This window comes from Festucalex cinctus, chromosome 7 (genome assembly GCF_051991245.1).
Source record: "Festucalex cinctus isolate MCC-2025b chromosome 7, RoL_Fcin_1.0, whole genome shotgun sequence".
Classification (NCBI taxonomy): domain Eukaryota; kingdom Metazoa; phylum Chordata; class Actinopteri; order Syngnathiformes; family Syngnathidae; genus Festucalex; species Festucalex cinctus.
Window position 1 is genome coordinate 17,581,327 of NC_135417.1, and position 26,906 is coordinate 17,608,232.

General features: G+C 38.9%; 2 protein-coding genes across 7 annotated transcripts in view; one reads left to right on the forward strand and one right to left on the reverse strand.

The window, feature by feature from the left end:
- ascc3 (activating signal cointegrator 1 complex subunit 3) overlaps positions 1–7,046 on the reverse strand; it is a 51,221-nt gene extending 44,175 nt beyond the window's left edge. For both annotated transcript variants that reach the window (XM_077527209.1, XM_077527208.1), the window contains exons 1-5: positions 6,975–7,046; positions 6,555–6,704; positions 6,002–6,152; positions 4,715–5,283; positions 3,145–3,271 (exon numbers count right to left, since the gene is read on the reverse strand). In XM_077527209.1, coding sequence (XP_077383335.1) covers positions 3,145–3,271; positions 4,715–5,283; positions 6,002–6,152; positions 6,555–6,644 — 937 coding nt within the window. In that variant the 5' untranslated portion in view covers positions 6,645–6,704; positions 6,975–7,046. The remainder of the gene's footprint in view (positions 1–3,144; positions 3,272–4,714; positions 5,284–6,001; positions 6,153–6,554; positions 6,705–6,974) is intronic.
- A 9,502-nt stretch (positions 7,047–16,548) lies between these two features.
- LOC144021906 (glutamate receptor ionotropic, kainate 2) overlaps positions 16,549–26,906 on the forward strand; it is a 157,927-nt gene continuing 147,569 nt past the window's right edge. For 3 of the 5 annotated variants that reach the window (XM_077526157.1, XM_077526160.1, XM_077526162.1), the window contains exons 1-2: positions 16,549–16,667; positions 17,949–18,334. In XM_077526157.1, coding sequence (XP_077382283.1) covers positions 18,235–18,334 — 100 coding nt within the window. In that variant the 5' untranslated portion in view covers positions 16,549–16,667; positions 17,949–18,234. Of the gene's footprint in view, positions 16,668–17,574; positions 18,335–26,906 lie in introns of those variants that run through there. The other 2 variants (XM_077526159.1, XM_077526158.1) reach the window with 2 other exon arrangements.

Consider the following 26,906-nt stretch of genomic DNA (forward strand, 5'->3'; position numbering starts at 1 on the left):
TCAGCTGTCAACTGTCAAACATAAACCAGTGTGTCATCCAGCATCTTTCTTGAGTTGGAGCCTGACCATGCTGACTTTGGGGTGAGGGGCATGTTGCCTCGACTGATGCCCATACAATAGCAGCATACATAATTGTTTATAATTTACATTCACATTCACAAATACAGGCAAATTACCCTCCAATTGTTACTGATGACGGACACAAAAAAAGATAGTATAAAGGCAATAAAGGCATTATATTCAACTTTCGATTAGATTTTTTTTTTTTGTACAACTGCATATTTTTCAAATAAGTAAGGAAACTGTATCTGACCCAAAAAAAAGAAAATAAAAAAGAAAAGAAATTTATTGTTCAGAGTTTGCAAACATCACATATTCTCAAAGAATGTTAATTGGTTTTTAATGCTCAAGTAAAGGAAACAAAAATGGATGTTGTATTGGGGGTCAGGAATTTAGGGCGAAAAAGGATAACGGTAAATAGGTAGGAAGAAATTCATTCACCAGAAATGTGCGAGGCAAAAGTGGCATTGAAGGTGTTAAACTTCCCTGTCGCAGCCCATCTGTTTAAGGCACAACAGCTCAATAAAAGTCAGATTCGCTCCTGAAAACTGATGAGAAGTGATGATTGCACTGCAGCTTGTTCTGATTGACTGAATGATTTCTACTTTATCTCATCTTGAGATTCAACCTGCTGTTTCCATCTTGCAGCTACCCGGATCCTGTCACGAGTATCCCACACACCAGTGACCTCACCACATTACTTTTCCAACTCCTGTAACTCGAGCGCCTTTTATGGTCTAAATTAATCTAAAGAATCTTCATATTTATTCCACACGTTCCTGTTATTATGCTGTTTTCATAGTTCAGTAACAGTAATAATTGTGAGACTGTTTAATGAGGTAAAAGCGCTTTACGCATCTTAAAGTTAGAATACAAATGAAAGCACATTTACCATTTATTTCCACTGTATATTTAATTTAACTTTTAATTACATTACTTTCTCCTTGGTCTCTTGCATGTACTGTGAGCATTCAATCGTGGAAAAACCAATAAAAACAACATTAAATTCTCATGTTTATATATATTCGTGTTGTTACAATGCCAACATTTTGAGGTTGATATTATACTTGCTGAAATGATACCCAGGCAAAAACCCAAAACATCAGCTAAAGCAATGGAATAATAGATTAAGCTCTGTGATCACAAAACATAGTCGTGTGAAAAATCAGCACACATTTCTCTTCACAAGTTCACAACACAAGTTCCTTCCTTTTGAACTTACTGTTTGGAGAGTTCGTTAGTCGAAGGAGAAAAGCTGAAAACATACAAGTCTCCTGTAAGTGGAGTAGCGAGCAAGTTAAAGGGATTAAATCACAGCATTTTAAGCCCTTCCACAGTTAACTATAGGCATATAATAATTATATCTTAACTCTGACACCATGGCAATGTAATTTTTAATGAAATATTAGTTGTTTTGCTGCACCCAGTTCAGTAAAACCCCGCCCTCTCCCCGTGTGGTTGCCGCGCACCCTCTCGTCCGAGCCGACTGCTGCTGGAGCGCTGCGTTTGAGCACTCCTCTGAATGGTCACGCAACTTGACTCAAGCCAATTCTTCAATAAACATTTGAAACAAAATGGCTCCTTGCCGCAAGAAATCGTGGAGGAGGAGGGGAGGAGAGGGAAGAAGAGAAAGGAAAGAACAAGGAAGGAAGGGGGGGGGGGGGGGGGGGGGAAGCAAACCTGAGCGAGTTTCGAACCAGGTACTTGCTGCTAACAGAGGAAGCACGCTAACAACTACCTATTTATTGAGTTAGGTTCAGCAGCGTAAAAGTTTTACTTGTAGTTTACACAAGTCAGCCAGAACCTTTTCTGGGATTTTAAGACAGCCAATTCTCATTTCACTTTGGCATTGCAAATGTGAAGAATAATGTATTGCTTTTAATTCATTTGGAGAGAATGTTTACTGATAAGGGCTACTTTTGTCACTATCCCATGGAGATCTCAGAGAAAGTGGCCTTGCGTTAAGTACGAGGGGGGGTCCACACCTAATGATGTCACAAAGTGCCAACTGCTCCTTTTGTCAGGTTGGGAGGGGCTGGTGCTTGGAGAGCAGAATTATCTAGAATTTCTCAGAGGGGAGAATGGAGGAAAACACCACTTCAGTGATGTTTTTGGTGAGGAATGAGCATTTTAAAATGGCTAAATGCTCCAAAAAAATGAATGTTCATGTTGCTGTCCCTTTAATAGTACTGTCAGACTTGCTCAGGAGCATTTACTATTCTCATCCCTCCCCAGTTATAATGTACTACTGTATAGCCTATATGCTGTTGTTTAGACCCTGAATTACCACATCTCTAACTTTAGTCATTTGCCCACAGACAAGATCAAATGATTAGTTTCAAGACAATTCTGCGAATGTCCTTGAGTGGCCAAGCCAGAGCCCAGACGAATACAAATGAACTCTGGAGAGATCTGGATGCTGACACTCTCCTTTCAACAAAGCTTGTGGCATCATATTTAAAAAAAAAAAAAAAAGACTATGTTCATTTCTGAGTTTTTTGTTTAAATTTGGAAAAACAAGAATACTTGTTTCATGTTGTCATTATTTGTGTATATAGAGATTGAATGAAAGCAGGATGGCACGGTGGCTGACTGGTTAGCACGTCCGCCCCCCAGTACTGAGGACTTTCCAGGCTCCGGCCTTCCTGTGTGGAGTTTGCATGTTCTCGCCGTGCCCGCGTGGGTCTTCTCCGGGTACTCCGGTCTCCTCCCAGATTCCAAAGACATGCATGCCAGGTTAATTGGGCGCTCCGAATTATCCCTAGGTGTGCTTGCGTGTGTGGATGGTTGTTCGTCTCTGTGTGCCCTGCGATTGGCTGGCAATCAGTTCAGGGTGTACCCCACCTACTGCCCAAAGCCAGCTGGGATAGGCTCCAGCACCCCCGCGACCCTTGTGAGGAGAAAGCGGTTAAGAAGATGGATGGATGGATGGATGGATGGATGGATGGATAATGAAAGCATTTAATTGTTTCAATTTTGGACTAAGGCTGTAACATTACAAATCATGGAGAAAGTGATTAATGATGAATATATTCCAGATGCACAGTACTGTATAGGAAAGTAAGAAAAACGTGTATTTATTACCTTGTAAATAATTTGACTGTGGCTGGGAAAGTGGCAGGATGTTTAGTAGGGAGTCAACAATCACTGTCCTTTGCTGCAGAAGTGTGGAGATCATTTCAAGAGCTTCTGGGCCAAGCAGTTCAAATAACTAGGACAAGGAAAGAAAGGGAGAAATTACTTTCTGTAAGTCAAAAATACAAACATCCATGGGTCCACCTGAAGCAAGTACCAGTATACACAAAAGTGCTCATCTAGACCAGGGTCCCACTGTAAAGCAACACACAAGTTGCACACATTCAGACTAGTCAAAATAAGTTATAAATATGCCTATTTGAGGCATCGATCTTTCATCAATCCCATTGGGCTGCAACTAATGATTAATCTTTTGATCAATCGAGTCAGATTTAAAAAGCATGTTTTAATTTCCATTCCTTCATTCAAAAGCATCATTATTTCAAAATGACAATGCAGAAAATGCCCAAACAAATCAATTATGATTAAAGTTACTGATTTTGGTTTGGTTCGCAACATGTCAGAGAATAGGTAAAAATGTTGATCAGTTTTCCAAAATAAAAGCAAATGTTTCATTTTGATTTAACACAAAGAAAACCAGTCCACTTTCATGGACTTACATATATATTTTTTCTTCCTTATGATGCATTTTTTTACTGTTGTGAGTTACTCTGGAGCAACTTATACTCCAAATAGTATGGTACCCGTACGTATTTATCGATATTCAGTAAATGCTAAATGGACTGCTTATTATTTAGCGCTTTATCTATACCATTTGGTACCCAAGGCGCTCTACAAAGCCTCACACCAGTGGGCGGCTACTGCCATGCAGGGCCACTGGGAGCAAATCGAGGTTCAATGTCTTGCTCAAGAACACTTCAACATGGTCACCACTGGGGTAAGGATCGAACCCACAACCTCACGGAGGCAAGACAACCACTCTACCACTGAGCCATGCCACCGCCATACACGGGTCATGAGGACGTGATTAACTGAGAATAGCATGTTCATGATGGTTGATGTTATTCATTCACGTTATATATCCAAGATCGCAGGTGTGTGCGAACTACCACCTCACATACTTTACGAAATCTATGCATATACATCAATCTGTTCGAATGCATGCTTCAAATTGACCAACTTTGTGTGCTGTCCAAACCGGGTTGACCTCAAACTTAAAACGGTGTGGACCACCAATGACATCTGTTACTGGTTGTGCCTCATTATCGCTATCCCCAAGCTTGGAATATAGAATACAGTACAGTAATATCACACCACTCCTCCAATGAAAAAATATAAACAACATGAATATACATTTTTTTTTTGGCAATGAAGGTTTAGATTCCAAAAGACATATATTTGGCACTGCATCACCACTCAAAAAGGCTTACGGTTATCATGTATTCAGCTCATTAATAGATCATTTCAAAAGATTATCAAAACGTAATGCAACTACTACCCCAGGCTAATCAATGTATACCGCTTTGTAGTTCTAAGAACACGCAACTAAATTGACTCAAAACTAATCACCATGGACCTTCTTTTTTAAATGACATTTTTAACAAAACATATACAGTACCTCATTTTGCAGCTCATCATTGCTTTTGTTGGAGGCAAGCATCTCAAATAAGGAGGTGCACAGATCCTCTGGGCTCGATGATACATTTCCTTCATTCAGATATTTCTCCACTTCTGTCCTGAGGATAGTTCCATTCAACAAGGTTCTTTCTGTGAAGAAATTCTCTTCCTCGTTGACAGAATTCATCTTACTTTGTTGACTGTTCAGGAAGTTGGTAAAGTCCATGCTCATGTTCTGATCTTGGATGCCAGAGCAGGGCAGCTCTTCCAGTGGCTCAAGCATGTAGCACTCATGGGAAAATGCAATGTTGCGTCCAAAAGAGGACCCTTGTTGAGGTTTGTGTCGCGAGCAATAGGATTGGATAAATTCTTCAATTCTGGAATCACTAAGAGAATCCATCAGTCGTGCCACACACGTACAAGAAATTTCCGCAGCAGATGAGGGGAAAGGGCCAAACATCTGCTTAATGGCCCGAGTCTCCTCTGTGCCCACATGGTCTTTGTTGTGGAATGTCTCCAGCAGAAAAACAGCAGCATGTTCAATTGCCTCTTGACCATTTTCACTCCCCACTGCAAAGGAAAAAAAAAAGTTCCTAAAGTAATGGTAGCACATAAAATAGTGTTCCAATTTTTATTTCAAATCTAGACACAGTTCCTGCTATTTCTGCTTCATGACATTTTGACATATGTCTGCTACCTTGACTTACCAGAGCATCAATTTACGAGTTCATCACTTGGACAATGTAATATTGTGTTATGAGAAAGTGTTGCTAAATGGCTTAAAACATTCCACTGCTCAAGTGAAGTGAAATAAAATGGAGCAATCAAGGTGGAAACCCTTTGTGACAGTGTTTCCCACAGATTTGAAATGTATTCAGCGGGAGTTCTCAGTCCTGTTACTTGCATCTTCTCTAACCACATGATCCACAAGTGAGTAATGGCAAACTAATGTTACTTGCGGTATATCTGGCACTGGTGACACATTTTTTTTTTTAATATATATATATATATATATATATATATATATATATATATATATATATATATATATATATATATATATATATATATATATATATATATATATATATATATATATATATTCAATTTCCATGGAAAATTCTTGGATGGTGGCCATTTTACTTTGGTGGCCTTCCCAAGTACAGTATTAGCATGGTGTGGGAAACACTGAGTGGAACATTATTCATGAACAAATCCATTTAAGGAACAACATTTTCCGACAAATGTTAATTCTGTTTGTATGTGTGTGCATGCATTCCTGCATTACCTATCTGTTTAGCTGCTGAAAGAAGGTTCTTTAATTCTTGTTGGACAGCATGTTGCTTCATTTTGTCCTGATGATCAGTGCAAAAGTGGAAAATCTTCTGCCATGTGAGCCCTTCTCTTGCAAACAGTTCCTGCCTTTTCAAACGTTTGGTCTAAAATGAGCCACAATAGACACAAAAAAAACAAAAAAACAAAAAAAAAACAGAATTGCATTTTAGAAAATGGAATAAGTAGTTCGGAAGATGGATGGATGGATGGATGTTTACTGTTAAAAAAGAATTGTCAAATGGCACGTAGTATGATCATCTTGTGTCAGACATTTGTGATGGGGAGCGTTGGAGTACAATGGGAGTTAGCGGAGTGGAAGACTAAGCAGTTGATTCTCAAAATGTCAGCAACTCAGCACACAAAATGTAGAATAATTATACACAATTATGCATGCTTTTAGTGAATGTTGATGTTCCTCTATAATGTTCATATATGTATATGAAATGATACTTACGTTCATTGAACTATAAAAGCTTAAAGTGAATAGGTTTCAATGGTCAACTTACCTTGAGATCACATATCTTTTCATCGAAGCTCTCATTCCTGGTGACATTAGAGAAGGAGCGTAGAGCTCCTGTCAGCCGTGGAGGAGACATATCCTACTCCCACAACGTCTCCCAAATGCTGCTCGACAATATATCTGCTAGAGGCAAAAACTAAGAGAGGAAATGGACACTGGTCACTTTAACGTTCACGCTGCACTGAAATAATGTACGGACTCTATTTTTCAGGTATTTTTTACTAGTCCAAATAAACTTCGACCCAGGCTAATGTTAGCTCGAGATCCTGACTGTCACTTCCTCGTCTGTACAAGCTACAATTAGACGCGTTTAGCATTTAAAACCATATATGTGATGACAAAAGAGAAGCGTATCATATTGAAAACTGTCACACTTTTATATATCGACACATATGTTACGAAACACCTTCAACACTGGTCCGCCAGAGAAGCAAAAAGTGGTCGACCCGGCAGGCAGGCAGGCACATGTCAACAAAAGTTCCACCGCGCAAAGAATTGTGGGTGAGGTAGTTTTTATGACATCAACTAGATAGAAGAAACACCGGACGAGACTACATTACCCATACACTTAAATGTTATGCGTCATGCGAGTCGCTACTGACTTTTCTGCTCATGAAAAACGAAATCAAAACAGAATTTCTGCAATTAAGGATAATGATAGCATAATCACCAATTATTTAGCCATTTGCAAATATGTTACAAATATGTAATGTACTATGTTCTTAATAGGAAGGTGTGTTCATTTTACAGTAATCTTTCTAAGTAATAATTATAATTTTATAAACACTAATTAAGAATTTATCTATATTTGAAAAAAAAATTACACAAATCCAACCTTATAGCAGCCACACAACCACAGATTTACTAATGGACTCTCACTCGGCCCTTTGTGGCAGAAGCCATCTTACGTTGCCACTTTTACTGACAACTTGTGTTTTTCCAGCTGAAAACACAGTTATCACTTATCAGTGTGTGTTTTATGCTCGGATCCATGTATGAAGTAGTGCCTCTCCAAGAAAAAAAACTTCACAACTTTTATTGACTACATCATCTCTCAGTATTGTGAGTCATAACTCACAGAGGTTAGGTTTACATTTCGCAGTGAATATTTTTCCCCCAATGGGCTTTACTTTCATTTCATTGTTGATGGTTCTGTTCTAACAACATTATACAGATGATGCTTTGTGTGGCACTAGGAGTTATACCATATAGTTCAAATTAAAAAAACAAAACAAAAAAACATTCTTAGCGATGACATGTGCATGTAGCGCTTCTTCCAGAATTAGGTACAAGTGAGCCCTCAAGATATAGGACAGCCCAACTCAGTGTCCCCAGACTCTGCTTCCTCATAAAGAAGTGTTTGTGGAGGTCTTCCAAGTGTTCTGTTCTTCCCACAGACATTCAACGTCCCAAGTCAAGGTCAGCTGCACACCATCTCCACTATGATGGTGCCCTGCTTCCCGCTCTGGAGACGCTGGATGATGGACTAGAATTTCCTTAAAGCTGTCTGAAAGTCCTTATCCATGACCAAGCTTCTCCCATGCCCGGGTTTTTACCTCAACAACCAACAAAACTGCATTCCACTTGACCTGGTGGTACCCATCAACTGCCTCCAGAGTCCCAAGGACAAAAAGACCCGAGATTCTTCTTCAAATTCTTGCTGTTGATTTGGAATTAGCTTTAACATAGATTTTCAAAAAGTTGCTCTTTCATGGGCTAAAAACATCAACAAACACTTCATTCATCATGTGAAAGGATTCCCACACAATCGTCTGTCTACCCATCTATCTATACAATATATATTACCCCCCCAAAAAATACATTAGTTTATTACTTCATTTTTATTGAATTATTCATGTCTTCTTGGTGAGTGGTGTGATGGCGCCCTAACACCCTCACTTGTCCAGCCGCCATTCCACCGTGCACACCCCAACTCCACAAGTTCTATGCATGAGTGGTGTCCACTAAACCAGAGGCACTGCTGCAAGAAAATTCTGCAACCAGAAAGTATTGCGAGTCTAATGAGTGTGTGTGCACACACGCACTCATGCACATGCACACTCAAACCACACACACCACTGAAGGGCATAGCTTGTAGAAAACAATACATCAGTTTGAGTCTTATCTATGTGAATTTCTCATGTTTGTCTTGTCATCCTTAATATTGTTGTAACCAACACAAACCTCATTTCAAATGAATATTCGGTGGATGACATTACCATGGGCAAAGTAATATGACCTGGACCACAAAGGAAAACTCTGGTTTACCTCAGTGCCTTTGAATTTAGATTCATAATGACAACGAGCACTATAGAAAATGATGGATGGAAAATAGCATTCACGCATAATACATCTTTTTGTCATCATCATTTATTTTCCTCAGCTCGGCTTGTAATATGTCCGTCAGGTTTGTTTTTCAATATATATGTTCCACTCAGTGTCATTCTCCCGTAGTTTTTCTGTTTCCTTCCTCAAAGGCTCCACAAGCTACTGAAGCTTGTAAGTAAAAAAAAATAAAATATATATATATTTTTTTAAAAACAGAAACTGACTGAAGCTTTACCCTAATGTAGAGAATTTATTCTATTGCTAACCTGGTTTGCAGGTTACTTAAAATGGTATGGTATACAGTTACTAGTTACTTGTATAAAAATTTAGTTAGTAATCTCTGTGACATGTGTTTACATCATATTTTCTAGCCTTCAGGAGATTTATTGACATGCCCTCAAAGGTGAAATGCTGATGTCGTATTAATATTATAATAATATTATATTTTAAATATATGTTTAATTTTACTTTACCTCTCAATTCCTTCATAGTGTTTGAAACAGACTTTTCTCATGAAATGTGGTTTGCAGTGGTGGTGGCATTGTAGAGGCTTTTTTTTTTTTTTTTTTTTTAGATTACAAATAAAGTAAATTATAATTTGCTTGGTTTGACTTCTATAAAAGTGGATCATGACATTATGACCCAGCAAAAATGTCCTGAGTGAGATTCGTTTTGACCTCTTCATGCAGTAATATGTATGGGCAAATTTGGTGAAGATTGGAATATGGTAAAAATTCTGGCCTAAATAGAATATTTTAGCTAAAAGGACCCTATGTCAGGATAGTGTATCCAATCAAAGGAGAGAAAAGGTCGAGGAAGGACTGAACATATTGATAAAATTCAAATGACAATATAGCAACAACAGTAATAATAATACTAACGTGTCAGGTTCAGCTAATTGTATTCCAAAACTCATTTGATTAGCCCACTCACAATGAGCGGGGCGAGTACAAAGGAAATGGTTGTGGATCTCTCAATACTTTCTTTGATTATCCTCTCCTCATTTCTGCCACTGAATCTGTTCTGACACTGACTCTCCAGTGTATTGCACTAATTGACAATCAGAGAGGGATGGACCAAGCATCCCTCTCTTTGAACTACATGATGCCAACCTTACTTTATGTACACGGTCACCACTACACTTTAACTCATTCACTGCCAATGACGACTATAGACGTCAAAAATCCAAGCAAACAGCCAGTGCAAATTTTGACAAGAAATTTGAATTTTGTTTTAGTTATTCATTGTTTTCATTCATAGTTATTAATCCTCATTGTTATTAATAACAACAATGACAACAATTTCGTGCATAGTGATCGGTCTTGGTCTTACTGAGACCACAAACTGGGTCTCGACCTCCAGAAGTCAATTTGGTCGACTAAAATTGCTCCTTATTTTTGTCGACTAAAGTTGGATTAAAACTCCAATACAATCAGGTGACTAAGTTATGACTAAGGCTTTAATTATATTTAGTCAGAAGACTATAACTAAAACTAAATTGAATTTCTTTTTTTTTTTAATTAAAATTTTAATTTAATTTTATTTATTTATTTATTTTTTTCAAAATTAACACTGGCTCTTTGCTTGGATTTTTTATGTCTATAGTTGTCATTGGCAGTAAATGAGTTAAGCATATCCTCCTGACTACCAGGAAAAAAAAATAATATTGTCCAATCATGTTTATTTTGGTATTCCCCAATCTTTGTGAAGTAACTGGAATACTACAAAGAAATTTTTTGAAAAAAAAAAAAGATTTTATTTTTAAGCTATGATGTGTCCACTACAGAGGACATTTTTTAAAACTTAAATTCTAGGCTCAAATACAGTTAAATAATTCAAACATTACTTTAAGGTGTTCTTAAGAGTCTTAGAGAAAACATGCTAACAACATTTAAAGCCTAAATGTGTTCAATAAAGTGTTATACACTTACTTTTCCTCTTCCCTAAAAAGTGCTTGCACTGAGGGAAGCCATTTTCTTTTATGATGCAATCAAAGGTAGCAAAGCCCCACCCCACATATTTGGTATCATTGGAAAGTTCTGAATGTCCCCTATAGAACACAAAAGGAGTTAATTCAATTGTTTGCATTGGGTGGGAGATATTCAGGTTTAAAAAGGTCCACTACAGAGGACAAATTTGAATTGCTGGTAGTCAGGAGCATACGTGGATGTACTGTGTAGCCTATGTGTGCGTTCATAGCAACAGACCAATCACGGGCTACTGAGCAAAAATCAAATGTAATGCCAGAAGTTGATAAGTGAAGGTATTGCTCTCATTTGCACAACACTGTAAATTTCCAGGGCGGCACGGTAGTCGAGTGGTTAGCACGTCCGCCTCCCAGTTCTGAGGTCTCCGGTTCGAGTCCAGGCTCGGACCTTCCTGGGTGGAGTTTGCATGTTCTCCCCGTGCCCGCGTGGGTCTTCTCCGGGTACTCCGGTCTCCTCCCACATTCCAAAGACATGCATGGCAGGTTAATTGGGCGCCCCGAATTGTCCCTAGGTGTGCGTGTGAGTGTGGATGGTTGTTCGTCTCTGTGTGCCCTGTGATTGGCTGGCAACCAGTCCAGGATGTCCCCCGCCTACTGCCCAGAGCCAGCTGAGATAGGCGCCAGCAGCCCCCGCGACCCTTGTGAGGAATAAGCGGTCAAGAAAATGGATGGATGGATGGATGTAAATTTCCAGATGCATGATGAATGCATGGCTCGTCATACTTCTGTGCTGCGCCCACAGAATCAACCTGTTTGTTCTATGAGGGTAGCTGGGGGTTGTAATGATGATGATTCTAAGGGGCCTAAATCCCTGGCAGCGCCCACACATCCGGAGAGAAAAATGTGGCCATAGCATTTTTCTTTTGGATTCTTCAATAAACTGACACACCTGTTGGCTCTTTTAGCAGCTGTGATCAATCAAATGCGTGGTGAGAACAGAAAGTTTTTTAAACGCCCACACGGATTCGCCCATGTTTCACTCCTCTTAGAAGTGTTTTCTTCACTTTTCTTTCAAAATTGCAACATAACACTGCATATTCACTATATGCAATTATTATCACCAACAGCCACAGTCAGCTACACCTCCTAATTAAAATGTTGATGATGCAAGTCAGATATTCATCAATGAAAGTGCCACACTATACCGTGAGCTCCCTCCACCTCCGACCACGAAGTTGGCCACATTATGTTTGCCTCTTGTGACTGGTTTTCCAATCTTCTGTTTCCGACCATGAGTTCTGCTCTAGTTTGTTTCTTCAAATAGATTAAGTATTGATAATAAATATACTTTAAGGTAATTTGAGCAAATTAGTTATTTCAGATGTGTGCATCAAACTGGTAGCCCTTCGCATGAATCAACATACCCAAGTAGTAGATCTCAGTATAAAAAATGTTGGTGAGAACTGAGAACAGTTTGGGCCAAAAGTATTTGGAGAGTGACACAAGTATTGTTATTTTAGCTGTTGACAAAAATATATTCAGGATACAATCATATAATCAATATAGAATTAAAGTGCAGACTCTCTGCTTTAATTTGAGAGTATTAACATCCAAATTGGAGCTGGGGTTTAGGAATTACAGCTCTTTAAAATGTAGCTGTCTCTTTTTCAGGGGACCAAAAGTAATTGGACAGTTGAATCAGAAGGCTGCCAAAAAAAAAAAAAAAATAAAAAATAAAAATAAAAAGATGGGCACTTCCCTCATTAACTCATTCACTGCCAGTCATTTTAGAAAATTTTAAAATTGTCAATACTCACGTGATATTACATTCAATAATTATAAATAAACCGAATCTACCAACTAACAGAATAGACTCCCTACTTTTTGCCCCGTCCCGTTCTTTTTATAATTGACAGCAGAAAAATGTAGGTTTGCCAAAATACAGCCATTTCTCCCATGGACTCTGAAACTGTGTTTATTTCCTATAAAATGGGGCAATGATGTCATCTACCGGTGGTTGGGCATCAGTAAAGTTGTTTCCAAGTTTGATATTTACAGTGGAGCATGCTCAGATTCGCCCCCATTTAGCCACGCTCTAAAAAATACAATTGACAAGTATACTTGTCAAAGGCAGTGAATGAGTTTTTAACCTGTCATCAAATACGCAGTTTAAAAGGTCTGGAGTTGATTCTAGGTGTGGCGTTTGCATTTGGAAGCTGTTGCTGTGAACAGTACACACAACATTAACGTCAAAAGAACTCTCAATAGGGGTGAAACAGCCCATCCTGAGGCTGAAAAAAAAGAACAAAACCATCAAAGAGAGAGCAGAAATGTTAAACGTGGAAAAAATCAACAGTTTGGTACATTGTGAGAAAAACAAAATGCACTGGTGAGCTTGTGAACTCAAAAAGGCCTGCACATCCATGGAAGACAACAGTGGTGGATGATCACAGAATCCTTTCCATGGTAAAGAACACTCTCCGAGAAGTAGGTGTATCATTATGTAAGTCTACCATAAAGAGAAGACATCATGAGAGTAAATACAAAGGATTCACCACAAGGTGCAAACCATTAATCAGCCACAAAAATAGAAAGGCCAGAATTGACTTTTCCAAAAAAAAACACCTGACGAAGTCAGTCCAGATCTGGAACAGCATTCATTGGACGGATAAGACTAAGATCAACCTGTACTAGAATGATGAGAAGAAGAAAGTTTGGAGAAGAATTGGAACAGCTCGTGATCCAAAGCACACTACATCTTCTGTAAACATGGTGGTGTTAGTGTGATGGCGTGGGCATGCATGGCTTTCAATGACACTTGCTCACTTGTGTTTTTTCATGATATGGCAAAATACAGGAGCAGCTGGACGATGCTTCGTAGTGGAGATGGACAATGATCCAAAACATACCCAGGAGTTTTTTTTAAAGCAAATAAGTGGAATATTCTTCAATGGTCGAGTTAATCACTCAATATATGACAAATCGAGCATGCGTTTCACTTTCTCACGGCAAAATTTAAGGCAGAAACACGTTCAAAGAAAAACTGAAGACAGCTGCAGTAAAAGCCTAGCAAAGCATCACAAAGGAGAAAACCCAGCGTTTGGTGATGTCTATGGGTTCCAGACTTCAGGGAGTCGTTGTCTGCAAAGGATTCTCAACAAAATATTGAAAAGTACCATTTTACTTTACGTTATATGTTTATGTGTCCAATTACTTTTGAGCCCCTGAAATTAGGATCATTTGCATAAAAATAGCTACAAGTCCTACATGCTTAGTCATATAATTCTGTTCAACCTCTTGAAATAAAGCTTAAAGTCTGCACTTCAATTCCATTGTAGTTGTTTCCGTTTAAATCCAATGTGGTGACAGGCAGAGACCAAATCATGAAAATTGTGTCACTGTCCAAACACTTTTGGGCCTAACTTTACATGTTTGTAATGTTGGATGAATCCAAAAGAAGAAAACCCACCAAATCCAACTGAATGCAGATTATTTTGGGCTCTCATGTTTGCAAACCCAACAATGTGTCTGTAGGTTCATTGTTAAGAGGCACAGTTGGATTTTTTTTTTTTTAGTTGGGTTTAACTGCCCCATTAAAGAAATTATACTTGGCGCTTATTGTTGCTAATGTCATCATCATCATCATCATCATCATCATCATCATCATCATCATCATCATTTTTTTTAATGGTATTTAGACCAGTTCACCTCATCAAGATCGCGAGTGGCAGCTGACTTTGGGTGGGAAGTTGCTAGCCAACTGCAAGGCACATGAAGACACACAACCATTCACACTTGCAAACTCCACACACGGATGTCAGAGCTGAGGTTTGAATCCCTGAAGCTCAGAATTGAGGCAGACTTGCCAACCACTAATCTATCGCGCTGCCTTTCTCCATTATAGTAAACTTTATGTCAGCTGTTCTATAATCATTTGCAACAGAAAAGTAAGGTTCTATAATACAATGGCAAATACAGTTTTTTAATCAAAGAAACTGCAATTGGCAGGCAGCCAGTCCAGGGTGTACCTAGCCTACTGCCCAAAGCCGGCTGGGATAGGCTCCAGCGCCCCCCGCGACCCTTCTGAGGAGTAAGTGGTCAAAAAAATGGATGGATGGATGGATGAATGGATAATAAAAAAAAAAAAGTGTTGTGTTATGACCCCAACTGTATGTAGCTGCACCGATATGTTGTGTCTTCCAGTGGCTTTAATTCCCCATGACTGAGAGAGTAGGGCTTGCTAGATTACAGAGATGTCATTGACTATTTATTTGTCGACCTCACAATTCAACTTTTCATGCAGCTCACAGGAGGGTATCAGAGAGACCAGGGGGAATCAAAGCTCCCTTTCATTTCAGCTCCAGAATGTGCCTTTAGATCAGTCCTTCATCACTGTAGGGATGTTCTCCTTCACCTTTAAATTGTATAGCTTGATGTTGTTATTGCTGCCTGATGGCCTTACTTTGTTGTCCTTTTTTTTTAATTCTCTCAATTGATTGGCTGAATATGCTAAAACTAAAGTCTTCATGTTGAGTGGTGAAGGTCAGAGAACAAAAGGACCTTACTTTGCTGCTTTTTCAGAGAAATTCAGAGGGATTTTCTACAAACATAATATAGCCTACCGATGCACTCCAAACACTGCAACAACCTGAGACAATAGCTGGTTCATCACAAGGACAAAATCAGCGATGTTGTTTATGCACTACATTTTAGTGAGGAGTGCAGTGACCTCTCCAGTGGACAAGGCAAGAGAACCCTATAGGTGACATAAACTCATTTCATAACAGAGGAGGGCAGCCTCTTTGGCCCCATTACGCAAAACGGTCATTCAACAGTCACACCTGGCAACAACAACAAATCTTATGTGACCACCCCTAATTTCCACATACACTAGAGACATACAAAGGGGAATTCCACACCCAATATTTGAATTCAAGAAGCCTTTTGGATTAGAAGTCCTTTATAGGTCATCTTCTTCAACAATGAAGAAGGCAAACAAAGTTCAACAACGTTTGTTGATTACTTGGAGGAGGACTGAGGATTTACACTTTGAGTATTGTCTGCGAACTTGATCAAGCCTTCTCAACTGAGTGGGGCAAAGTGTCGCAGCAATAATAATTTTTTATTTATTTATTTATTTATTTTTACCCTAATAGCACTCCTGTATTTTTGACAAACAATTGATATTGTAATATGAAAAGGCAGATATGGACTACTGGAAAATCGAAAATGTTTAATCTGAATTTGCAGTCGCACTGTAATTTTACCTTAATATCTTAATATTACTTGCTTTAATTTAAATACTACTACTACTACTACTACTACTACTACTACTACTACTACTACTACTACTACTACTACTAATAATAATAATAATAATCATAATAATCATAACATTTGTGGTTATTTGCTCTGGGTGTTCTTTGGAACTATGATTCAAATATTTGACCCAATCCACATTAATAAAACAGCATTCCAACATTGTCATCTTCATGGATGCACCAAAACGTCATTTATTGTTGAAGAGCCATGTTTGCGATGTGACAACAATGCAATCAAGAGATGTCATCGTCGAACAACACAGCCGATCAATCCATGTGATAATATTGCTTGAAGAGCCCGACCGTCTGTCGTGACCGCCGGATATGTGCAGCGGTCCAGTGAGCTGTTGTGCTTTCAGCAGTAAGTCCCAGCGTCCGACAGGGGGCGTGTCTTCCCCACGGCCGGGTCGAGCGCTGCTTTCCGGAGGCGACTGGTGCTGAAACCGCTCTGCTCTCCCACCGAGAAACAAAGCAACTTCTTTGTGCTTTTGCGGTGACTCTCCCACGCTCCTCGCTGTCCGAGGTAAGTCAAATACCGCAAACCTAACATCTATTGTACAATGTTTGGGTATAAGCTACGTTGTTTCTTTGTTCTGGCGCCACACATGTTCAGGAACGTATGCTTACCTTGTTTGAGACAAGAAATAGAAGTGAGAGCATTTCAAATTATTTGAGACAGGTACAGACTCTTGCAAACATTTTTGTGTAGGCCGATATGCCCAACGATTTTGTGTGCATGTTAAAAGCCGCTCGCACCAAATTGGCACACCTGCAGCACACACACATAGCTCACCAAAAAACTACGGAGGAAATGATGACCTACACTGTAGCTGACCCTTACTTGGACAGCTTTTCTTGTCGTCCTTGTTTAAAGGCTGTCACATTTTGTGTAGAGAGACAATGAGAGAATATTGTGCTCTGCTTTATGAATGATCTGAGGGACGTCCTGAATTTAAATCACGAGTTAACGTTTATCAACTTTATCCACGATATACCTGGGCTTCATTAAAACTTATTGTGTACCAGTTGAATAATTCTACATAAGAAAAAACAAAATTCCGCAATACTAAAATCACAGCACTTACATATAGGCTAAAAAGCTAAATATGAAAAACATACCCTACGATTTTTTTTTGTATTAATGTCAGCTTTCGCATTACGTGCATAAACTGCTTTTCATTTATATTATATCATTATGCAAAGTATTTTCAAACGTAACACCTGAAAGTAAACATATTAAATACGTACACGCACAAAAAACAAACAAACAAACAAACAAACAAAAAAAACGCCGAGGCTTTCGTATGGAGAAGTTTCCAACTTCCCCAAAACGCAGCATGATCGGCAATGACATTCTCGCATTTCATTCTAAAATCGAGTTTTCAGGTCAGCGTTTAGTCATACATTTTGAGCAACTTTTCCTAATTGTTTGAATTGATTTATGCACTATAATACACCGACCGTGTCCGTATTTGTGTCTCCTGTCCATAATTTTCGAGGCATTAGCAAAAGGAGCAAAAATAAAAGTGTTCATTGAGTGACCGCTTTACTGTTCAAACATCAATCTTGTCTAATTCATTGACTGAAGCGGCAAGTCGATCGGCGAACCAAGCAATTTAAGAGCAAACGATCAGTCCAGGTAAGAGTGTGTCGAGTGGTCAGCGGCAGGCGGGGAACATACCCGATCTGTTCTTTCTTCACATGCGTTCTCATGGCTCCACTTCAAATGCTGTGCGGCAGTGCAGCGGCAGCTCACATCGCCGCTTGACTCGCTTCAACTCTCCCCTCTTGTGTCTCTTCCCAGATGGATTTCATCAAACTGCGCCCAGCCTAACATGGATGCCCCTTCAGGCCCCCCACCATCTCCTCCATTATCATCATCACCATCATTTCCTTCCTCGGCCAAGGACTATTATATTTTCTTCTTGGTGCAGTGAGCCGGACAGGCAGTGATTTTTTTTTCTTTTTTTCTTTTTGCCTTATGGATGTAAGGAAGCAGTCGCCCAACCTGCCAGAGTGAAAGAGAAAAGCATATATCTGGGAAATATACCGATTCAGGGAATAACAATACTGTGCAGCGCACAAGCAACATGAAGATTACCTCCCAGTTGATGTCGAGGTGCAGGCTGCTTCTGCTGCTGTTACAATATGTGGGATATTCTCATGGGATGCCACATGTCTTGAGATTCGGTGAGTCATTTCATATATTAACTCTCGTATTACCTCAAAAGTTTGAATGCTGTATTGTGCCGTCACCTCCCAGCCCCATGTAACCACTTTTCTACATAGAATATAGCCTATTCCTTCACGTGTGAGAAACAGTCAAAGTTACACCACAGAGTCGTTCACAATGTGGAGGCTTTTTTTTTTTTTTTCCTGTCTCAGGCGGGTAAAGATCTATCTCAAGCTTGTGGAAATAAGAACAAATGGATATAGGACTGTATAGGTTTGATGCAAAATAAAACTCCTTAATTCCCATTGGTCTTCAAAAATGCATTCAATCGGTCACTTGAGATGCAGGTATCAAATAATATCATTACACTAACATTAGAGAATGGAGTGCACCTTATGTTTAGGTGAACAGCAATGCCGAGAAGTCTGACACCTGTTGCTATTTAGAATGTTTCACATAAGCAGATTCAAGGTTAAATGTGATAAAATCCTTTCCTCCCAAGTATACCACTGTGTGCATATTTAGGGAGTGAAATAGCTTTTCTTTCAGTTGATGACTGAGTTGATAATATGTGAAAATTGCCAAATTTGTCTAAATTGTGGATTTGACTTGTATGTTGTTTTGATATTAGACATAGAAATGTTACAATTGTCTGGGGTACCTTAAGGGCACCATAAGGGGGAAAAGTAAGGACAATTGCATAGGCCCATGACTGACAGGATTCTCTATAAATAATATTTTAGCATCATTTGAGCATGTCTTAATCTACGACCAGCTGCACTTAGTTGACAGATCTGTTCCTGCAGCTTCATATGGAATGTGCAGTATTTATTAGATTTACGCCAGCAGCTCAAAAAAAGTGATGTTAATATCACATCCCTATTGACATCATCTGATGCGTGATGACATTTTCTCACACTTGACAAAGCTTCTTTACAGCAGGACTATCAAGCTGAGTTGAAACCCTGCTGCTCAGTGCTCCTCTGACGTCCTTCCTTTCAAACTTGACTTAAACCGCTTCTCTTTGAGAAGTGACCTTGGGAAGAAAGCTGTTAATGCAATTATCTCAGCAATAAATTCATAGGAACCATAATAAGAATGTCAGTTTCTGTTGTTTTGAATTAATCAGGAGCTTGAAGTAATATAAGTAATGGATAAATGAATTGTCAGAAAACAGAAAATAAGATGACATTAAGCTTTTATCAGTCACCTGCTGCGCAAAACTCAAAGCTACTTTTGGAAGGGACATTTTCATTCATATAATTATAGAATTCACATGTATTCATCATGTTTTAACTCTAATGAAACTGACAGAACCAAAAGTATACATACTCAATGCAATTCAAACTTCAACAATAATAGTAGATATGTAGCTCTCGAACAGTGTCATTTAAAAAGTAAGCATCATTACCTTTGTTAAGGCAGATTTGATACAGCCCTTGCAACATTATATTCTGTAAGTGGTCAAATGTTGTGGCTGGTGACTACATTTTGAGTGTGTGGGTTGTAAAAATGACAGCGTTGAGTTGTTTACAACAACAGAAACAGACAAATATATTCTTATGGGATGACATTACATATGCAGTTGGTGTGTAATGGTAGTTACGTGGTCATCACAAATGCCTCACAGTTCTGAGGTTGAGGTTAGAATCTTGAACCTGTGTGGAGTTTGCGATTTCTCCTCGCGGTTGTGTGTGTTTTCTCCTTCTACTCTTGCTTGCAGCATCAATGTGAGTGTCAATCGTTAATTTAAATGTGCCTTGCGAATGGCTGGTGACCAGCTCACCCATGACCCAATAGGGATAGAAATTGGATGAATGATGCACTTGCAATGAAAAGTCCTGCAAATACAATGGGTAAGAATTTTACAACATTGATGTAATAATGTAATAAACAATTTTAGTGTGGTTCTCAAAGGATCACCAGTTTGTTGCTTAGTGCTCATTTTTCCCCCAACCCACTGATCTCACTGGATTAATTTAAAATTAATAAAATAAACATATTGTTGCCTTTTAATTTCTGGGTGAGGACAACTCTTTTCAATACAGCAGCACCTCTACAAGTAGACGTTGGACTTAGTTTTAACTTTCGAAATGTGCAACATGTACTAATATATAAAATTCCATCTCTCTGTGTCCTAGTCGGAGTTATAGTGTTATTGACCATGAAGTCTTTCAGCTTGTCAGTAGCAATTGTTGTTGTTTCTCTCACTTCCAGTTCAAGCAGAGGACAGTGATGCTGTCTCTGACCAGCTGAAACGTTTCCTAACCAGAACAAATGTCACCTAGTTAAACATAACTTCTAAAACCCCCCAAAAATAAACAAACAAAAAAACAAACAAACAAACAAACAAACAAACAGGAAGCTAACATTCATCCATCCATCCATCCATCCATCCATCTTCTTGACCGCTTATTCCTCACAAGCGTCACGGGGGGTGCTGGAGCCTATCTCAGCTGGCTTTAGGCAGTAGGCAGTGTACACCCTGGATTGGTTGCCAGCCAATCGCTGTGAGCTAGCATTAAATACTAAAAAATAAATAAATAAATGAATAAATAAATGAATAAATAAATAAATAAATAAATAAATAAATAAATAAATAAATAAATAAATACGCATTTGAAGTTGGCATTGTGTAGTAGAAGTTTTAAGAAATGTTCCATATATATATATATATATATATATATATATATATATATATATATATATATATATATATATATATATATATATATATATATATATATATATATATATATATAATGGTCAACTAATGTTTCATTCACTTTTAAAACCCGCTCTTAATTTCAGTAGTTCAATTCAATTCAAAAAGAAAAACACTTTCTTTGTCCCCGAGGGGCAATTCAATGACATATGAGCAAGTTAATGAAAAAAAAAAGTACTACCACATCAATGTACATTTTTATTTATATAATCAAAGGTCTAGTAACCGCTAATTATATTACATAGGTTGCTCCACGCCTTACAGGAGGCTGACATGTTTCACCGCTATCTTTCTGCTGCGGATGCCCGAAGGAGAAGAACATCGTGAAAGTTGTTATCCTCTGGTGGTGCTTGCAGCTAATGTCAAACCCAATGGGTGGACCGTCGTCTACTTTCCAAAGTTCGGACTTGCAGGTGGTCATCCCAGTGTCCCGTGATTTGGGCTCCCACAGCTTGCCTCCCTCCTCTTTCTCTCGCCAGGTTTTGCTACCTTCTCCACTCCAGCTAGTTCTTGCTAACTGCTCTTGTTAGCCGCTCTAGCTAGTTTTTGCTAGCCACGCTTGATCGCCGCTCCTTCTAGTGCCTGTTCACCGGGCTGGCCACTCGTTCGCTCATTCCAAATAATATCCATCCATCCATCAATTTTCTTGACCGCATATTCCTCACAAGGGTCGCTGGGGGTGCTGGAGCCTATCTCAGCTGGCTTTGGGCAGTAAGCGGGGTACACCCTGGACTGGTTGCCAGCCAATCGTAGGGCACACAGAGACAAACAATACTCCAACTAATAGTTGGTCGTAATTGGTGGTCGGATGGCAAAGTATGGACTCTCTGAGGCACTTTTTGTGGGCTTCAAAATCGTTGCATTCTATTAATTCACCACTAGATAGTGCTGAATCATCCACACTGTCTCTTTAAGGCAAGACTGTGTATGATTGGAAGGCAGGAAGCATACCACTCTGCCCAGTTTGAGAGAGGTGGGAGGTATTGGGTGGAACAAAGCATTTTTGAAGCGGGTTCTGTATTTTTCTGGTTAAACTATTGTATTTCTATCAAGTACTGTAAGGCTATACACTTTTCTAGCTTTTCTAGGACATACAGTCGCAAAATAAAACAACAACAACAAAGCCTTGATATAACCATACATTATTTACCAAACTTTTTTTTATCACTTTGATTGATTTACAGAAGCAGTAAACTTGTGAATAACATCAAATTCCACTTTTAATGGATGGTCCTGCTGCTCTATCAGAATGGGTATGAAGGTCAGCGTCTAATGGTGTAGATGAGCCTCATGTGGAAGCCTGCTATCACTATTTTCTCTGAGAGGCCCATCTGTTAAGCATTAAAATAATAGTTGGCATTATCATCCAGATGCTCAATATCACACTATGGCACTGCATTGATGTTGTTCGTCGAACAACGGAATGTTTCTTCAGTTGTATTTCTTCTGTTCTACATACAATAAATTGGTAATTTTCAACTTTTTACTGTACTTCCTTTCACAGTTTAGTTATGAGAAAAATATGGTAGTTTGAATGGTTGTTGTTTGTGGATCCATCATACAGTAGTCCGCATTGTGTCAGTTATTTTCCTGATCAGGTGATTTTCAGATGTTGTGCTGCTGAAAAAAAAGACATGAGAGACATGCCACAGTAACTGACCTTCAGTTAAAGTACTACAAACTGGCTGCTGCCGCTATTGAGCGAAGACTCTCTGATGATGCCCAGTTAAGAAGAAATGCACTGGATTTTGTGTTTGCTTTTGTGTTTAGGGCAACTGAAATTTTTTTTTTAAAGCACGTTTTCCTCTTCTGTTGGATTTTCTGTGATAAGATGCTGACGATAAAAGTGGTCACAATGGTAAACAGTGGCACAAGTTCAAGAAAAACATGTTTTTCTACTCCAATGCAGACAGAGGCCTGAACATTGATTGAAGGGGGGGAGTCTCCAGAAATAACATGAAATCTTGATTAGTTGTAGTTGTAGAAGTAGTTGACCGCCCACATGTCAAATACTGATGTATAAGGTGGGTCTGGATGAGCAGAAAGGAAGAAAAGGCTATTTTTATTCACTGCCTTTTTAAATCAGTCTTTTTGCCCCAGAACAATCTCTGAGTGCATTTGTCAGAGTCCTCACTGTTGACCTTCTGATCAGAGCCAAAACAAAATGCTGCTCAAATTGTTCTCCTTTCAGTGATATAGAATGCAGAGTGCCTCTAGATGTGTCCTTATTTCTCCCTGTTTTCTGTTGTGTAGAGAATCATCTGCCACAATATTATTCAAAAAATGCTAGGCTCAGAATATGAGAAAAAGCATATTATTCCTATGACTTAAATGTCTTGTTTCTGTATTCCACATTCTGTAAATCCTGGTATTATTAATTTTCAATTTAATATCTGCTGTTTCACTTTTCTTTTTGACCTTTTAAAATGTTTTTTTTAATTTTTTTTTTTTTTACATTTTAAATTACAATTAATTAATTTTAATTAATTAACATTGCCCCTTAAATATAATATTATAAAACAGGCCCTATATTCGTTGACAGGCACCCACACACCCCCATGATTGGGGTAAAAACAGGCACAACTTCATTTTTGTTCTAGGCAACGCTAGTTTACCGTGTTCGGGAATTTGGATGACCGCGTTACGCCTCGCAGCATTTCAGGCAAACGGAGCTAACGCATCTGACAGTTTGCTGACAGAAACTAGACTTCTTCATGCCAAGGCAAGTCTAGTTTGGCGTGCTTGTGAATTTAGATATTCTAGTGCACGACCCGGCACATCTAGCAATTTGGTGACCAAAAGTAGACTAGATTTTAGACTAGCTAAAAGTAGGTCTAAATTTTGGTGCAGGTGAATGCAATTTTGGTGGATTTGTATTAAGTGTATGTGAATACTGAACATGAGTTTGTTCTGAACTTGATTCTAATATTTTTTTTTATCCATTAACATTGCATGTATGCTGCGGATTGTTATAAAATGTCTACATTAATTAGCAACTTATGTCTCCCTCGTGTTCTATATATGATTGATCTGCCTAATCAATGCTGGTTCATGATGGTGCAGGGAGTGATTCGGGAAGCGGGTGTGGCACTGTCCCCATCTACAGGTGGCGAAAAAAAAAATACATAAACTTTGTTTGTGCTGTTATGATTAAATAATGTGTGACTGATCGTATTAACTGCTCCCACTCTTTATTCGGCCTCGCATTACATTGTAGTAGTTGTGTTTTCCTTGCATAGAATCGACTACAAGTGACCACAAACAGCAGCAGAGGCTAATGCTAGCTGCTTCTTGCTACACGTGCACACATACAACTTTATTGTTCATGAGACTTGGTGGAATTAACCTAACATTTTTGAAGGGTGGTTTTGGTAGGTTCAGTTTTGATTTGATGAAAGAAAGCTTATTATTGAACGTTCACATCAACGTATAGTTCATCATGTATTTTTTATACAGTCAACAAACAACTCGGGCACCACCTGTGCCTGTGGCCCTGATACACCGTTCCAATTTCCGCCCTATTTTCACACTCCTGGCTGGATGTGATTGAAGCCCCAAGATTAAAACACGCGAGAAAAAGAATTAGGATAAGAATGAAACTGTCGGTGGCAAACGTCTAAATGCACTTTGCTGTGGAAAATTCCAACGTACCGTAAGCTACACCTACTTGTATTTTGAGAAGAAAAAGGACGTTTTCATGTTTAACAGTCAGCAGTTTAAAAAAAAAAAAAAAAAAAATCGAATGCAACATGAATTTGTGATCATTCGTACAATGAACTGCCAACAACCCAGTGGTTATCTATGGCTGAAAACAAGCTTTTCAGTCAGAGGATGAATGGAAACGAGATGTGAGCGTACGGCTTTCAGAGTGTGTGTGCGTGTGCGGTTGTTGATTTTGAACAGTATTTAGGACTGAGCCAGCGGAGACTGTTTCCCCTGTGGGTGTGTGTTGAAGAGTGCCATTTCCAGTCAGCTGAAGCTGAAGCACATCACAGTCTCTTGTGAAGTAACAGACGATATGTGTAATACAATCTTTAGACAGGATAGATGGACAAAATAAAGCTATCTATATGCTATGAATACACCAAATGGTCAGATGGGAGACAGACTAAAATAGAATTTAGTGTAGATGTAATTTCCCGTAAATACAAATACAGTACACCCTAAAAAGAGAAGTTATCATTGCCCTAGCCAATGAAGTTATGTATTGCGGCAAAAGTTTGGTGTCAAGCAAGGATGGATTTTATGGATTTTCTCATAAGCACAACGGTGGTTAATGTGATGCATTTTGGAGAGGACAATCCTCTTGAGCAGCACCAACTCTGAGCTATCACGTTCGCAAGGGAGTTATTGTCCCAGATCTTAATCTTGCAAATCCCCAGTCACATTCAAACAATAGCACCAGGCTAGAATGTGCAGCTCCATTCAGCATGCACATGACTGAGTAGACAGAATTAAAATCCTCGTGCTTTTCTGATTTTCTCGCTATTTGTTTACCCGCTTTACATTGTTCCTACTAAGCAGTATTAGGACATGTATTGACAGCAAAGGTTATGCAGTGGGTATCATGTCAATTAGATGCATGTTGATTGAACTCCATTTGACCTAATCTCATTTGATTGAGCTGCTTTTAGTAGACATTATTATATATAGGATACTGTCACGTTTTGAGGGAAGGCGGACCCAAGTGCAGGGAAGCAGGGCGAGGAGGCAGAGGCGCTCGAAGAATAATTTAGTTCACAAAAACTAAAGGGCAAACAAGGTTGTTCAGTAATCAAAAAACAGAAAATCCAAAAGTCCAAAACAAGATACCACGTAACAAAGGAACACACAGAAATGAGAGTCGCAAGGACGTGTCAAGACTGGACATAGACAATGAACCGACAAGGACTGAACGAAAGCAGTGATTGGATGACACGAGGGATCAGGATGACAAGCACAGATAGATGGACATGTTCAAACTTGATGAGACATTGACAAAGGGAGACACAAGGAAAACATGACAAAATCCAACTAAACCAAACCAAAAGCTCAGACCATGACAGGATACATTTTCAAAGCGAAAATAAATTTCCTGCACTTTTGATTGTTTTTTTTTTTTTATTTGTTTTTTTTTGTGATAGGTAAAGGGAATTGATACATTAACTACTTGGGATGTAACGATACTGGCAATACCGTGATATCGTGATATTTAAACTGCCACAATATCGTCGTTGTCAGGTCCACAATATTTAAATGCAACACATCTGTTAAAAAAAGTCAGGTTGATTTCTATTCGTGCAGTTCTAGCCCCCTCTGCTGGCTAGTTGTTTTTTTTTCAAGTGCAATTGAATTTTCATTAGGAATGTTTTGGCCCTTCTATGTTTAAAATCTACAGAAGGGAACGTAATATGCCTGCGAAGCAAGTCAATATGTGGAGGAACTCAATGTGTGTGTTCATTAACATAACAATAATAAGAAAACATAATATTGATGTTATGTACAAAAGCAAGCACAATATTGTGCTTTTTGTTTAGAATGAGCTAATTTTTTTTACAATATTGTGACCTTTTTTAAATATCGCCAACCTCCCCACAATATCGGGAGCTTCATATCGTCATAATATCATATCGTGATGTTTGGATATCGTTACATCCCTATTAACTACTACTGCAAGCCAAGAAAACCACTAAACAAGTTGTATGAAAATTATTTAAGCTCGTGAGCGGCGCTGTCTTGTGAGATTTCAGGCACGTAGCGAGTGCTGCTTTTTGGGCCGACTTCGTTCACTGTTGCAAAGGCACTTGCCACACTGTCTCAACTGTGGGCCGGGTTATGGTGTCAGTGCCAGATGTGATGGGGATGCATGATTGTATTCGGGTCCT